Here is a 16,677-nt window from a genome sequence, read left to right as displayed (position 1 = left end):
CAATCCAGAGAGCACTGTGAAAATTACTACAGATATACATACACATCAGTGAAAACAAGTAAGGCTTCTATAATATAAAAGGTAATGATCTTATTTTAATTTTTAAAAAAGAAATTAGTACTTGCCAATATAAAAAAACCCGAGAAAGATAATAAGGGATAAAGAATACATGTAAAGTCTAAAAATACAGTGATTGTAAAGTTATGGGACTAGTGTTCATTTTTGGCTCGTGTAATCAATCTGAATCAGCTACCATAACACTTTTTAAGAGTAATCCTTAAAGAGTTGACTGTTCCTTGGGTAGCTGAAACACGTTCCTTGATTATGGTGTTTGTTCACTGATAAGCTCCATTTTCTTCAACATGTGATGTATTTGAAAAGTTCTGTTTAGAACACCTAAATCATCAAAATTTAAATTTTCAGAACCTAAATTATACATTTTTATGTAGTTCTTTTAACTTGACTAATTCCATAAATTTGAAATTTCAAGTGCTGGGTTTCCATGTAAAACAGAATGCTTATTTCTGTACTTTAGTAATCAAAACTCAAAGATTATTATAAAATAAATGGTCACTGAAGAGATGTTACTTCTTTAAAAAGTACTCATGGACTACAATTTAAAGCTCATACAATTTATTTCTGAGAAACATAGAGGATCTTAGCTCAATCTCTTAAAAAAAAAGAATTTAAACATTTTACATTAACAGACCTTTCTATTATAAGACTCAGTAGTTCTTGAGGTTTACAAAAGGATCTGTATGTTGTAAGAAATGTCCGAACAAAATTGGGATCTAAGAAGAAAAAGGAAAATTATCTTATTAAAATCTTTTGATTCAGAATGATTAAAGCTTTATTATTAACATTTTCAAAAGAGATGAAACAGTCAATTTTAAAATTCCCAAAATGTACTGACCACACAGAATGCTTCGGACTTTATAACAAACTGCTAGCTTGAGTGCTTCCTAAATTAGTGTCAAAACCATTGTTACTAAGATTCTGTATCAACTTAGTTCTTGACCTCTGTACCCTCTGACTAGCTGAACTTTAACTAAAGTCCTCACCGCTGCAGGAACGCAAAGAAAGGCAAAGAGCACGGGAACAAGCTCCCACCTACTACCTGGATCTCAGAACATCTCCAACTGGTTTCTATCTCCCTCGTGAAGGGAAAGGCCACAGCAGTAACCCGTTTCTCTTTCTCACATCCAGACTAGTTGATCTAGGATCAGTTATCTAGATTCCTTTAAATCACATTAACAGAGCGTACAACTAGACGTCGGATCTTATAATGCTGTAGATTAACTTCAATACAGTTTCTCAATGATTTTATTCGCGAGAGGTCTTAAAACTGCTAAAAGAAGCTGACCTGTAAGTTATTAAAACTACTAAGTGTGTGAGAATGTGCATCTGGTTCCGTTCACAACTTAATTCCTTTATTTCAAGTAGTCATGCTAAGAGTTCAATCGTAAGAGCAGCAGTCTCCCACCCCTTCCATGAGTGGACCTACTTTTCATGCACATCTCCATGATGTGAATCAGGAGGCTGCCTGAGTGTGATCACTTCCCCAGCCCGGCTACTCCAGTCTCTCCTTGACAGTTTTCTCCCAAGTTGTGGAGAAAGGCTGCTGTCATCAGCACAAGAGACCAGGGCTGTCATTTTCTGCATAGACAAGGGGAGAGACATCTTCCCACAACGGGGGGGAAAATCACTCCTTTCTATAACTCCAATTTCATCAAGGTCCACATTTAGTTGTAAGGCATTAAAAAGAAGGAGTGGAGAATTCACTGACTTTTTATTGGGAGCACCCTTTTCCTACCTTACATTACGGACTGGGTAAGCTCTAATTTAACGATGAAGTCACCGAGAGCAGCAAGTACCTTTATTTGTGTTAGGCTTCACACTGCGGATCCTTTGTGAGTACAGGGTCTTTTATTAGCACAGGATTTACCAAGAATCAGAGTCAATTTGTTTGGAAAATTTCTACTTAGGCTGATTCTGTCTGATTAAGAACCATGCTAAATTTAGCCTTAACAAAAAATGATAATATATTAAACTCCCTCCCCCAAAGCAAATGTATGGATTTATCATAGAAATCTATTCCTAATCTATTGGTATATGTGGTCATCAAGATGATGAATTGATTTAAATATCAGACAACCTTGAAGTTATAATGCATTTTTAAGTTAAAGAAAATTCACAGAATAAAAACATACTGGTTTTAAATGCCCCTCTTCTCCTTTACCTTCCAAGTCTAGTGGGTCACTGATAAAAGTAATTTCAATATATACAATCCTTTAGTAATTTCCTCTCTGTTGGTATCTTATTGTTTGTCTTCAGTTACAGAGTTCCTCAAACGTTAAAGACTAATGTCTCATCCAGAAGAAAAGATTTTAGAACAGAAGGCTGTACAAGATTTTAAAACAGAGATTTATATCGATTTCATCACAATCCTCCCTTTCAAGAATCTACTTCCTGTTCTGCAAATCTATTTGTAAGGTGAGGCTACTCAAAACATCATATGTCTAGGATGCAAAAGCAGTGGCCACTGTAGAGATGCTGAGCTGTCCCTGAGGGAGAGCAAGCCCAGACCCATCGTAGAGAGTGTTCCAAGTATCCCTGAGCTGTATTCTAAATTTAGCCTGGCCCCTCCTTTTTTTAAAGGAACGTTTATTTCAGTCTAAAAGTCTAAAATCAATATTCCGATCCATTTCTCCTCAGATGCCACCTAAGTTAGGCTAAAAAGTTGTGGGATATCAAAGGTACTTTTAAATTGAAAAACAGAATAAAAGCAAGTTCTAAGTGAATTATTCTATTTATTTATTTATTCATTTTGAGAGAGCAAGTGAGAGAGAGGGAGACAGAGCGAGAAGAGCACAAGCCAGGGGGAGGAGCAAAGGGAGAGGGAGACTCCCCACCAAGCAAGGAGCCGGGCGTGGGTCTCCATCCCAGGACCCCGGGATCATGACCTGAGCTGAAGGTCATGATCTGAGCTGGCTTAACCGACTGAGCCACCCAGGCGCCCCTAAATAAGTTTTTTAAAGAAAACTGCCTATTTTTAAAGGCAAACTACTTTAAAATGGTCTTTTCATCTTCAACCAAAACATCTGGTCATTTCAGACCTTAGTAACCGATGACAACACTGGGAAAGTCATGATATGCCTCAGTGCCACGTCAGTCACACGGGGATCATATCGATTCCTGGTATCTGTTATGTAACGTTCTCAAAGGGCACTCACATAATTTATTCCACATGACTTCTGTGAAGTGAGTGGCGCTGATGTTTTTCCTTTCTACATGTGAGAGAAGGAGCTAAGACTTATCCAAGGTCACACAGTAGAGGGGCAGAGATGGAGCCAGAACCTAGACTGTGTGATTCCTAATTTTATGGTTTTTTCTACTGTATCACATAACCTCTCTGGATTAAAGGATCCCTTCCGGTTTCCACAGCTGTGACATATAAATACAAAGAACAATTCCATGAGTTATGTAATCAATATACAAACAAATAAATGATTAATTCAGAATGTAGTGGCAAACTGCTAATCCGGTTAACGGCACTAGAAAGTCACTGAAAAACTAGCAGTCCAACTGTGATTCTGTTAATTCTTGTTAAGCCTTCTCCCAGATCTTAGGAAGCAGCAGCTGTACCTTCCTGCACACTGTATTCAGAAGAGGAGTCTGTGAAGCGGGCAGCGAAATAAACACTCCCACAATCATCACTGTTGTACTAAATTCTAAAGTGACTCAAGTTTAAGTTGTTTTTAGCTTGATTAGAAATAAGAGCAGTCTTGCCAAAAAGAAAAAAACCAGCAGAAGCTAAAAATAAACCAAGAAAACTTGGCAAAGGTTTAAGGACTTTCAAAAACTATCCTACAGGCTGCATATATTCCCAGGCTTGTATTGATTTAGACTCCATTTTTAGTCTCGAGTGGTGCAGAACTGCTAATGAATGAAAAGCATGAACATCTGTTTTGAGGACATGACATCTGTATTGGAAATTTTACACAAAAAAGGGTACAGAGTCCAGAAGCTCTTTTTATCTCTATTAACTCCCCCCCCCCCTTCAGTGATTCTCATATGTACTATGTCACACTAACCCCTGGAAACCTTTACCTTATGGATGATGTGAAGAACTAAGATAACTGAGTATTTTAAAAATACTCACCAATAAGTACAGATGGTATAATTTTCTAAGAAAACAATCGCCTTTATCAGGCACTGATAAAGGCTGAGTGTTACCCTGGCTCTGTTGGTTGTGGGGCAGCAGCTATCTACCTGTGTTATAAAATGAGGTTTCAGAGACAGATGGAAGGCAAACACATAACAATACAAAAGCCAGGCTGCTTTGGTTTTAGAACATAAGCAGGAATATTTGCGGAGAACATAAAATTGGCTATTCTGACAGTCTCTTTCTCTGTTTACCACTTGCTTGTGGATGTAAATTCCACAAACCTCTTTCTCAAATATAACCCCAGTTGAATTTCAAATGAGCAATGATAAAAGCTTCCTAGTGGTACTTCTTCGTTATTATTTCTACCGGATTCTCAAAGCCCTGCACGAAGTTTTTCAACAAGCTCACTATGCCTCCTCCGCTCTATACAACCTCTCCAGACAAACGGCTGCCGACTCTCCCGTCAAATCCCTGGTCCAGGTTATTCCAAACAGGAACTGCAGGGACTTTTCTCTGCTGGTCTTCTAGCTGCCTTGTCTCCTTCACTTGAGAACTATTCTTTAGTAATACTTCACCGCACAGTTCTGCAAAATTTTAGGAACTCAAAATATACCTACGTTAATGTTCAGAAGACAGTAGGTTAAATTCGAGGTGATAATTCAATCCTTTCTTCTTAGGTACCTATTTTGATTGACACTTGACATTTTATTTGGCAAGGTCAATGAAAATTTATGAAATATTTGTTCCATGGAGTTATTTATGTCAAGAATGCCCCTCCCCCACCACCATAGTGAACTGCTGTTAATCAGGATGTCTGTTCATGTGATAATTTTCCCTTTAATACAGCCATTTAAAAAGCCACAAGAAACAATACACTTCTCAACAAGGATTTATAAACAATCACTCTTGAATTCCTTAAAAAAGGAAACAGACGCTATGCTGACGCACAAACACTTAAAAAAAATTATCAGAGAGTTTAAAAATAGAACAGCACTGCCCTATAGATCGAAATTGTTCAAAAGATTTTTTTTTAAAGTGAAGACACCCAAACTGAACTTATATAGGCCACAAACTCAAAAGAAAGCTAATGCAGGTTTCTAAGGATTTTCTGAGGGCGTAAAATAGCAATAAATGCCTGAAAGAAAATGATCAACTGGCTTAAGTTTTTTCAGTACCATTTTTAGAAAAGAGTTCACCACATATGGGAAACACCTTTTTCCCATACTTCAATATGAAAAGCTTTTACTTGCGTATAATATCAGTTCTAAATTTCCCCCACCCCAAGGTCACCTAATTTCTCTTAAAATAAGACTATCAAACCAGACACTCCATTACCAAACACTTCTTTACTCATGTCGTTTTAAGTCTCAATAATTAATTTGTACTTTATTTCCTTTCTGTAACTCTGAAACAGAAGTAAAATTCCTACTCTCATCTCTTCTTTGCGTAGATTGCTTTGTGCTCTCTTACGGTAGGTAAGGAAAGTCTCTTCATCTTCTTGCCAGATTCAGAATGATCTAACTAGAGTAGTGTCCCTTCTCCAGCATTTGAAATGGATTCCAAAGTTCTGATGCAGTTAGCAAATTAGTCTATGTCCAGAAAATACTGGATCTGACAAGCTATAAATCAGATTCCACATAAGACCTTTTTAAGGGTCTTTTAAGCGACAGTTAAGCACTTTCTAATTTACCTAAATTTAACTTTTTCTTCCAGAGAGCTCTCCTTTACAGAGCAAGCACCACCAGTAGGCTGGGTTTTGTTAAAAATTAAAATTATGATGCCCAATATCTAACTGTATACTAAAACGTATGCATTAAAATGGAAGTTTACCTACAGTCAGAGATCATTACCTATTTAAATAAGAGAAAAAAATTACTCTGCTTAAATCTCCATAGTAAACCTGCGTTTGCCCAATAAGGAACAAGCCATTTATATTACTGGCAATTCAAACCAATCAATAAATTCTCATTATTTTTATTATTTGATACACATATAAAACATATTATATTTTAATAATGAAAAAAATGTGCCTCACATGAGTCACTGTAACATGGTGAAAAGTACAGTCTATTAAGAATCAAGAAACCTAAGTTTTAGTCCTCATTCTGCAATTAATTAGTATGATTTCTGGAAAATCATATGCCTTGTGTTTTGTGTATTAGTTGAGGGACTGGTCATTTTATCTAACACTGCAAATCTATAGCTCTGTTTCAAAATTATTGTTAAAAACACTTGAGGGATCAAGTTGGCTAAAGCCACAGTGAAGTCTGAATTAAGTAAGGTTAAAAGTTTTTCTTCTGGCTTTTATGACAATTTCTGACCAACCCATAACCTAAAAAATGTCTGTAAGTGGTGCTTAGTGGATATTAAATTTTCTTATATATTACAGCTAATGTCTTTTATTATAATTCTGTACAACATAATAAAAATGTGCAAGTTAAATTTTAGCCTTTATTTCAGCCCATTTTGCAATGAAGGTTCTCCAATAAAAATATCTACCAACCAACCCCCCCCCCACCGCAAATAGAGCAGACCAATAATTCTAAACACAAATGGTAACGATCTGTTATTACTGTAGTGAGGCCTCAAAATACATCTGAGCTGAAGAGACCTTAAAAAATAATTGCTTTCATATTTTACGAATTCATAGATGATGTTTTAAAAATACATTCCATATTGCCAGTAACATGTTCAGTGACAGAGCTTACAGAGGAGCTAAATAAACTAGTAATTAATACCAATTTGTAGGTACTGTGAACCACAACTCATGAAAGCTGCTTGTGTATTCCAGTTACACCAGTAATATACCTTAATGACCTATGTTAAAATATTCAATGAAGCTTCAAAAGACGATAGAAAAGAAAAATCTAAAAAAACTTGGCCACAACACTTCTAAAACCAACAGTGGCATTTTATTCCTCAAGAAATTAATGAAAGAAAGTTTTGAAAAACTTTAATTTTTTAAAAAAGCAAAACAATCTTGTCAATTTAAATGTGAATACACTTAACTTTGCAAAGTCCTATAAATCTCGAAATATCAGTGTTTTATACTAATTAGAAGTAAAACCATTGAAATTCCATTCTATGCAAAAGCTAAAAGTTAATATAAATAAGAGCAACTATCAAAAGTAATTAATAAGACAGCACGGCAAAATACTAAGTCTACAGGCTAGGCTAGCATCGTGGACATTAAGGAGAGAAAACTGCCAAGACTCCAGAAAAACCCTCAGCTACATTTGTTCAAGTTTTGTTTTAAAGTGTCCTCATTCAAAAAGTAAATAAAAAGCACAGTTCCCAGAAAATATTTAATTCTAGTTCTGCAGCTGCTTACTAATAATCCTAGTTAGTTCTGTGAAATGCAGCAAGCAGTTAAAAAAAAAAAACAAAAACCTTTATCATCAACAATCGAGTTTTACAGAAACAAATATATTAAAAAATTTGGAATCTGAAAATGCTTCCCAGCTCCAATACCACTGATTTGTGACAGTAACCCCCGGGAGTCCTCCTTAGCACTCTCCACTTACACTGCTCTAGGGGAAGAAAAAAAGTAAAACTTCTATCTTACGTGCATAAAAATCCAAGGATTAATTTTACTCTAAACAGTCTAAGAACTCAAAACAAAGGTATTTAAAATAAAAGGATGAATGGTTTAGAATGCTTATGCTAAAGAAATCAGTGAATCTTCTAAGACCCTTAAAAATCAGAATAATGTGGCAAGAAGAGCAATCTGAGCTTGTATAACCTTAAAAATTCCTTAAAAAGCACAGAAATAAGTATTTTGCAATCACAAATTTCGAGTAATTTAATGAACATTTCTGTAGTTGTATTCTAGATCTTAAGGAGCAAACAGGGGCTGATGAAGATCACAGATAGGTTGGTCACATTAATTACTGAAAATTGTAGCTCTCAAAAAGTTTTATATGTAAAAGAGATCCCAGAAAAATCTATTTCTTTTTCATGTAAAATCCCAGGCAGCCTATTTAACTTTCCTGTGCTTTGATTTGTTTTTTCATTTTTGAGTCAACTCATTTTGAGTCACTGACTACAGAAGTTTCTAGATGAATCCCAGACTAGTCTTCTTGCACTATCTTCAACATGTTTCAGCTACTGCCTGCTACTACCGAATGGAATCTGTTTAGAGAACCCAAACTGCTTTTAATAGCCTACGGAAAACACTAAAATTTTACTATGGAAAAGGCTAGCAAAAGAACTACCAATTAGAGGCCAAATCAAAATCAAAAACAAAACAAAACCCTGGCTTATTTATCCTAAGACATGTGGAGATGATGAAACATTATATTCATAGACGTGCTTTGATTATCACTGACAAAAATATTCTAACTTGATTTTACTTTTTTGCAAGGAGGCCCTGATAGTTTCCAGGCCATTTAAGTAGTTCTGACTGGACATTTAATAAATTGAATAGATCAACATTATCAAATGCTATTCGTCTTTCTTACAGTGGACTAGTTAATGGGTATCTTTGAAAGTTTAATTTAACTGGTGCCAGAACAGCTTCCAGAGAGAACTGAGAGCCTATTTAGAGGACTTTAAAAAAGTGAAAAACAAAACCCCCACCTCCCTCAGAAACACACATCTCCTAGAAACAGGAATATATTTAAGCAAGAAGTATAGGGATGGAGGTTAACTTTCACCTTCAACTACTCAAGAACAGCATTTATAAGAGTTATGTTTGAGTTTATATGTCTTTGTAATACAAAACATTCTTTGAAAGTAAGTTTACATTTATATTTACAAAGAGCTTTCACATGTTGTAGTTCACCTATTCTTTCCAATAACATTCTAAGGCTGCTGTTGCAATGTTGATTTTTGAGATGGAAACTGAGGTTCTGGGACCTTAGGAACTGTGATAAAGTGAGGGTGTAAATCCAGACTTGGTGCTCTTTCCACTATACCATACACTACAGTGTTGTACAATTTCCAATCTTTTTATTGTGTAGGGAAGCTGAAGGCTGAGGAACATTGGATTATCATGGGTTACTTTACTAGAAGAAATAAAATTACCTTAAAAAAAGAATCATGATGTCTGCTCCTTAACTCTCAAACACTACATTACATTCGATTCAGCCTCCACTAATCTAGGTAGTTTGGACATGCTTGTCTCTAAAAACTGCCCTGCCAAGGTAAAACTGTTTTCTTAAATGACATCGGTCATAAAATGCAAAAAAATATCGAAAACTTTAATGACTTTCAGGACTGCTAAATTTAATTAAGTTTTAGGAACAGGAATTAAGAAAGAACAATGCTGTGCATATCTGTACTACCGGCGCAATTCTGGTGATGGACATATGCTACAATTTTTACTGACTTTATCATCTCAGTAATGGAAAGAGAAGAAAGAAAAAAGAAAAAGAGGTAAAGGTTGTTAACAGGACCCTAATGATGATTTATCACTACTTTTAGTTTTGCTTCAGCCACTAATTGGATAAATCTAGCCAAGCGATTTTATTTTCTCATTTGTAATTCTGGTTGTAAAGTTAAAAATAGTATGTAAATGTGGTAGAAAAAAGTATAAATGGCAGTATTTTTAGGCAAAGGAAAATGAATTCGGAATAACGCAGAGGATCTTTTGTTGTTAGTTTGCTTTCTATTTTAGGCACAATGACCTGTGCAGCAAAGAAATCAGCTGGAAGTAGGAAAATAAAAGTGACAGGCGACTCTTTCTTTCTTACCTGCATACATATGGTATGTGAGCCTCTCTATAAGTTTAATAACAGTTCCCGCTTTGATAATTGGGATTCCAGCCTTGGGCTGCATGTTTTCTTCAAATATTATATTCTCTTCAGAGTCAGGCTCTGCAAATCTATAAACATCGGCACTAGGGAGCCTCATCTGCTCCTCCTTCTCTTCCTGCAGCATCGTCACATCGAGCATCCTCTCCAGCGTACTCCGGTACTGTAAAGATATCAGTGCTGCCATCCAATTGTTTTTCTCTTCAGCTGACTTGGCAGAAAATATAACACTATTTTCATCTTTTAAAATTATTTCAAAAGCATGCTTGTACTCACTGGTGTCATCTTTGTCATTAATTTGTACCTTTCTCATGAAAAACTTTTCTTTAAGACGATACTCTGCGTTGCTAGCACCAGGGAGTCTTGGCTGCCCATGGTTTGATTTACAGCAAATCATTAAGCCATCAAAGAGAAATATGTGTCTTTCATGTTTGGCTCCTACACGTGTAAGAGTTCCTTCCATTATAAATTCATTGCAACACTGTCCAATGTCTTTTCCCTCCCAACCATCAATATTCTTTTGAATCTCGTTCATTTTCTTGATTGCTAGTTGTTTCCCCTTCATTTGCTGACTATAAAACCGACATGCAGATTCACTGGGATAAAGGAAAAAATATTATTAGTACACAGACGACAGACAATCTAGAATTCATGTAAATAAAGGACAATGTAAAAGTACATTTTAAAAAGTTGCACTGAGAAGGTTTTCACTAATTCTCCAAATATATTAGTGTTACAAAACTGTACCATTTTAGGAACTAAAGCAACACAGTAGAGACTTTTTTTAGTGCTCTAAAAAGAACAGTGACTATTGACAAATTCTACTCTATAAATTTAGCTATGGAATGATTATTTCTACCTTGGCTACTAAATATTTAGAATGACAAATATTAAAAAGTAGCCCAATATAGTGGAAAAAATCATTTAAGAGACTTAAAAAATCATTTAGAAATGTTTAAGTGGACAAGACCTAAAGCTAAGAAACATGCACATATTATAATTAAGAAAGTGGAAGCAATGTTATCTGAATTAATACCTCAAGTTACATAATCCCTAAAATAAAGGACACTACGAACTTTACTTTGACAGAACGATGATGATGACATAAAGCTACTCAAGACATTTTTCTGTCTCTCCTTTAGCTTACCAGTTGACTCTCGGGAGGTCTTGTCTGGGAGTATGCAAGGAAAATGCACAAATATGAAAGGTTTTTCAAACAATAACAAATTCTCTTGGCTTTGATGTCACTTCCTCTGAAAGACCAAGCTTGTCACTAAAACTATTTTCTTCATTGTTTACTTGAGGAGGGAACTGGGATCCCTGAATTTACACCAGAATACGCACGGTGAGAGGGAGGGTTATTAAGAAAGTAAAAATATTCACCTCAGTCTTCGTTTTGCAAGACTTTTAGAACATATTTTTTCCATACCACTCTGAACATTAAGCAAAGCTGTTATTGCTTGTTTCAAACATTCCTTGTCTTCTTGATCTTCACTCTTTTCTTCTAACTGCTGCAAAGTCAAAATGACAAAGCTGAACCCGCAGGACAGTTTTGGACAAAAAGAATAAGCAGCTCATTTTAGTCAAGAATGAAAATAACAGTGATTCAACTCTTTTTGCCACAATAAAATTTTTACACGTGTCATAAAGCATATTCTTTTAAAAAAGCGTTTTCTTCTTTATGTATTACTTTCTGTATTAACATGCAACCAAGTTTCCCACATTAAAAAAAAAAAAGCGCAGAAGGAGTGTTAAAAGATGTCACACCTTGTGACAGGGAGCAATGTGCAGTTTCTCACATGCATATGACTGAGAAGAAATGAAGGACATAAATTACCTTCTTACCCAGCATAGGATTTGCACAGCAGTAAGCACATAGATGAGATTTTGTTCTCAAGTATGGAATTTGGTCTTAGGTTTCTGATTCCAACAACACTACTGTTGCAGCAACAGGATGGTTAGGAAGATAAATACACAGAGGAAGATGCAACATAGTGGAGAGGAACTTGAAGACACAAAACCTAGGACCAAATTTTGCCTCTACTTCTGTGTGACTTTGGGGCAGATTATCTGACTTCTGAGTTTCACTTTTCTCAACTGTCAAATGAGGCTTGTCAAAAGCCTGCCCTGCCTACTTAAGGGGGTTCTTATTAAAAATCAAAGCACTTTGTAAATGGTAACGTACAGTATACGTCTAAGTTGTTTTCTTCTTAGTTCTACTACAGAATTAACATTAGTATCAAGAGCTTTGTCAGTGTCCACAGGTTAAGATTTAAGAGTGAAACTAGAAATGTGCATATTAGTGAAACTCAAGCACATTTTCTATTAGTGGCAAATATACCATATATGCTAGACAGAAAGTCTGTATTTAATAAGGATTGAGTCATCAATAACCACCAATTATCAATACAACAGGTGGCTATAACTCAAGCAAGCATTGACTGAGGTATGAGTTACAATAAGTAACAAGAATTCAGTCAACTTCTCAACCTGTTTCTGGCTACCGAGAAGAAAAAGTTAAGAAATAACATGTGTCAGTAATTTTCATGCAACACTTAAGAACACTTACACTCTATCATAAACGAAAAGCCATGAGAAATAAAACCATAAAATATTCAAAGTTTTCAATGAACATAATTATTCATTATTATTTTAAGGATTTTATGTTCTTAAGAGATATTCCTTAAAGATCAACAACACATTCCTTTCCATTTTAACTGATAAAACACATATACACATACTGATGACTTGTGAAAAGTAAACGTATTTCTTACTCAAACCCAAACCATTTTATAAAAACAATTTACTTAAAATATCTTAAATGCTCAGGTATTCCAGAAGTAGTAAATACCATATTGTGATGTCTACTTAATGCTGTTTTATTATCCAAATTTCTTATATTAAAACCTCACCATAATTTCAACAAGAGACACAATCTGCACTCTTTAGTCTCAATTGTGTTGTGTTTCATGATAATCTCCCAGAAAAAAAAAGGGAAAAATGTTTTTTTCCCAAAGGATAAAAAAAACTTTTATATATATCAAAAAATACTCAGATATCATTCACTCATAGTATGGCTCTTCACTATGGCCAGCTAGATTAAAGGAAGTCAATGGCCAAGGGTTCATAAAAGAAAGCTATTAGGCTTTTACTTAATGGATATTACTGGTAGGCTCAAGGCTGGACTTTGGGCATTCTCTCAAAACACTCTCCATCCCTATCGTTCTAAAACTATTTGCCTCTCATATGGCAGTATTTTGGGAGACAAAATGTTACCATTAACCTTACTGAGTTCAGGCTTCCAAGGCAGCAGTCTCACACTGAAAGCAATGTTCATCAAGAAAGGGCAAAACTGTATGTGGTGTAACAAAAGCACCACCAAAGAGAACTATTTCACTGAGTTGTTTCAGAATGTAATCACTCAAACATTCCAGTCAATAGGATACTAGGTAATTTTTTAGTCTTAAAGAGCTGGCACTAAGAGACAGCAGAAAAAAATATTGAGTCCTTCATATTCTATCCTTTTATTTTTTATATTATTAATTCAGGCGAATGTACCTAAAGTCATACAACAACACACAGTTTTAGCACACGTAACAAGAGCATAAAGGTAACAAACCCATTTAGACGTGATTTTTTTTTTTTCTTAAAGATTTTCTTTATTTATTCAACAGAGATAGAGACAGCCAGCGAGAGAGGGAACACAAGCAGGGGGAGTGGGAGAGGAAGAAGCAGGCTCCCAGCAGAGGAGCCTGATGTGGGGCTCGATCCCATAACGCCAGGATCACTCCCTGAGCCGAAGGCAGACGCTTAACCGCTGTGCCACCCAGGCGCCCCCCATTTAGATATGATTTGATTTTCTATTCTAAAAATGTTTCAAGCTTCTGGGTCTTTTATCTACTATTTAACTATAGCATTTCAAATATAGAATATACCAATATCTCAAAAATATTGTTAATACATTTTTTTTTTAAGATTTTATTTATTTATGTGACAGAGAGACAGCCAGCGAGAGAGGGAACACAGCAGGGGGAGTGGGAGAGGAAGAAGCAGGCTCATAGCAGAGGAGCCCGATGTGGGACTCGATCCCGGTACGCCGGGATCACGCCCTGAGCCGAAGGCAGACGCTTTAACGACTGCGCTACCCAGGCGCCCCTGTTAATACATTTTAAAACCACAAACCCAAAGTCTATGTCAAACCCACAAGACTTCACTAACGAACTAATTTTTAAATGCAATTTTTACCTTCATAGCATTACTCAAGCATCTAAAATAAATTTCAATGTAATAAATGACCTTTCTTATAAGCATTTTTGCTTAACATAGCTGACTTAAACTGGGCAATGGTGCAGAATAGTTGAAGCTAACTACCATCAAAGGGGTGGCTTATTGTTGCTACAGAAACGAAGGAGTAGCAAAGAGTTCAACTAATTCACAAACATCTAATGGCTTCCTTTTGTTTAAAAAAACACCAAACCTTTGAATTCATGTTTTTATTTCTAGAAATTAATTTTTCCAACATAAGATTACACAAAATGAAGGAACTGCCATGTGCTTGATGGTGGAGGCAGGCAAGACACAGGATTTCTGGACCTCAGTTCAAGAACCTTTCCAATATACTAACTAAAAAACTGATATAACTTTGAAATACCTATTAAGAAAATATTCACCAAATAAAACCTGTTCCATTCAAACAGGTAAACTGCAATGCACAGGATGACAAAATATATAATCAAGAAACATATTATTATCTAAGGTTTGGGACAGAAAATAAAGATTTGTCTTTATCTTAAATATTGTGTATATATATAAAGAGCTTATCACAGAATGGGAAAACACAAGCAAAGATGGGGATCGTGTTTTGATTGTGGAATGGTTACCTGTATGCTCTACGATGAGATGCTAAGAACAGACTACAAAGTGAAAAATACATGGTCAAATGGTAAATTTAATTTACTAGTCCCATAAATGAGTGTATGGAATATTATCCAAATTATTCCAGAAACCAACAAATTAAGCCAACTGCTCCCGACTCTTTACTATCTCATAATTCACACATCCCATTAAAGGCTGAGCATAAGAAAGGCAATAACCACCAACTATTCTTTTACAGTAGCAGCATGACTAAAAAGTATGGGTGAAAAAGATGAAATTCATAACTAAAATGAGGTTTAGAGATTGTCTGCAGACTTCAATAGTCATACTACTTGTTAAGTTAGAAAGTACATTTCATAATCAGTTCCTTTCCCCCTCAAAAGTTCTTTTATGAGTAGTGATGTCATATATGCAGATAATTTTCTTAAAATACACAAAATTTCAACCAGTAAGTGATGTTAACGATACTAACAAAACTTGGTCTTCTCTTAATCAGCCTAAACTCTCATTTCCCCCCAAGGGAAATGGAATAAACAGTACAAATTTGTAGCATAAACAGTATAAATTTATAGTATAAATAGCATAGTTCTTCCATAATTATGATTTATATAATATCCTTATTAAATCAGCTAGTGGTTGAAAATACAAAAATGAAATCTTGAAATATAAATTGTAACATGACTCATAATTCACTGTTAGGAAATAAAGGCAAAATTCTCAAAGCTTTTTGAGCAGAGTCACAAATTTTATTGAGATAATTAAATGCGGTCCTTTGTATACTTTCAGAAACTAGAATATTAACAGCAGCTGCATGGAAAAAAAAAAACTCAAAAGGGCAGATCAAAAAGGGAAAGCCTATCAAGTCCTATTTGGAATGAACTTAGCAAATATTTGCCCTTCACTGTTTCCCCTCCTATTGCTGTAAACACCACAGCTATAACAAATACTGCAGAAAAGCTATAAAAATGCAAGAATTTCCAGTACTCCCACAGATAACAATTATATAATCTGGACAGAATGTAAAAATAACTATTTGTAGGCACTGGAAAACATCTAAAAGAAAGCATAAGCCAGCAGCAGCAATTGCTCTTGAAAAGCTACAACTAGCAAGTGTATATACACTGGAGAGATTAAGGCTTTCCCCAACCTCTCATGGCAACACAGTGGGGACGAATGAGAGGAAAAGAGCCCCTACAGGCAGGTCAAAGAGTACAATTTAAGAGGAAATTTAAGGGGGAAATCTGGAAATGAATGAACTGCAGAAGGGCTGAAACCCAAAATCTGAAAATAAACTCTCTCCAAGTACCTGGCTGATTGCTAAACCTTTGCATGCATGGGAAGATCCCCAGGAAATCTGGCAAAAAAGCAGGGAGAGACCAAAGAGGAATCTACTCTTAAAAGAGCTTTAATGGATGAGTTCTGAGGCTTTTTAAGAACTGAGTTTATTCCCCAAATGTACGCAGGTCAGGTAGCAGAAAGCTGAAGCCTTACTGGTTTCAGGTGCCAAGGGATAAAGCTTAAAGCTGACAGACCAGCTGCATATTGGAGGGGAAATCTCCGGGTGTAAGGGAACCAGAGAGGCTGTACCCCCAAATCTGAACACAATCTGCCCAAACACTTGTCTGACTGCCAAATCATACATGTGTAGGGCAGACCCAAGAGAATCAGCTAAAAAAGCAGCATATGGAAATCCTAGAAAGTGAAAAGAGATATCAGTTGCTTCACAAACAGAAGAGACAAATTTGCAGCTGAGTCAAGGAAAGTTAACTGCCTACCAAAGTAAAAAACCAATAATCCCAAAACAAGAAACCCAACAATCCTCAACACAATAGAATCCAGAATTGTTAACGAGCAAACAACAGGAAAATGTGACCCATGTTC

The 16,677-nt window shown here is 35.7% G+C and overlaps 1 protein-coding gene across 2 annotated transcripts in view; it reads right to left on the bottom strand.

The window, feature by feature from the left end:
• The window catches only part of SOS1 (SOS Ras/Rac guanine nucleotide exchange factor 1), a 140,928-nt gene that overhangs the window by 32,092 nt on the left and 92,159 nt on the right, over nucleotides 1-16,677 (bottom strand). For both annotated transcript variants that reach the window (XM_045809028.2, XM_045809029.2), the window contains exons 9-11: nucleotides 11,305-11,432; nucleotides 9,862-10,517; nucleotides 710-791 (exon numbers count right to left, since the gene is read on the bottom strand). In XM_045809028.2, the coding sequence (XP_045664984.1) occupies nucleotides 710-791; nucleotides 9,862-10,517; nucleotides 11,305-11,432 (866 nt within the window). The remainder of the gene's footprint in view (nucleotides 1-709; nucleotides 792-9,861; nucleotides 10,518-11,304; nucleotides 11,433-16,677) is intronic.

The sequence above is a fragment of the Ursus americanus genome, chromosome 7, assembly GCF_024610735.1.
Source record: "Ursus americanus isolate L20-20 chromosome 7, mUrsAme1.1.p, whole genome shotgun sequence".
NCBI classification, from domain to species: Eukaryota; Metazoa; Chordata; class Mammalia; order Carnivora; family Ursidae; genus Ursus; species Ursus americanus.
Note: the sequence above shows the minus strand (reverse complement) of the source record. Positions and strands in the feature narration are given on the sequence as shown.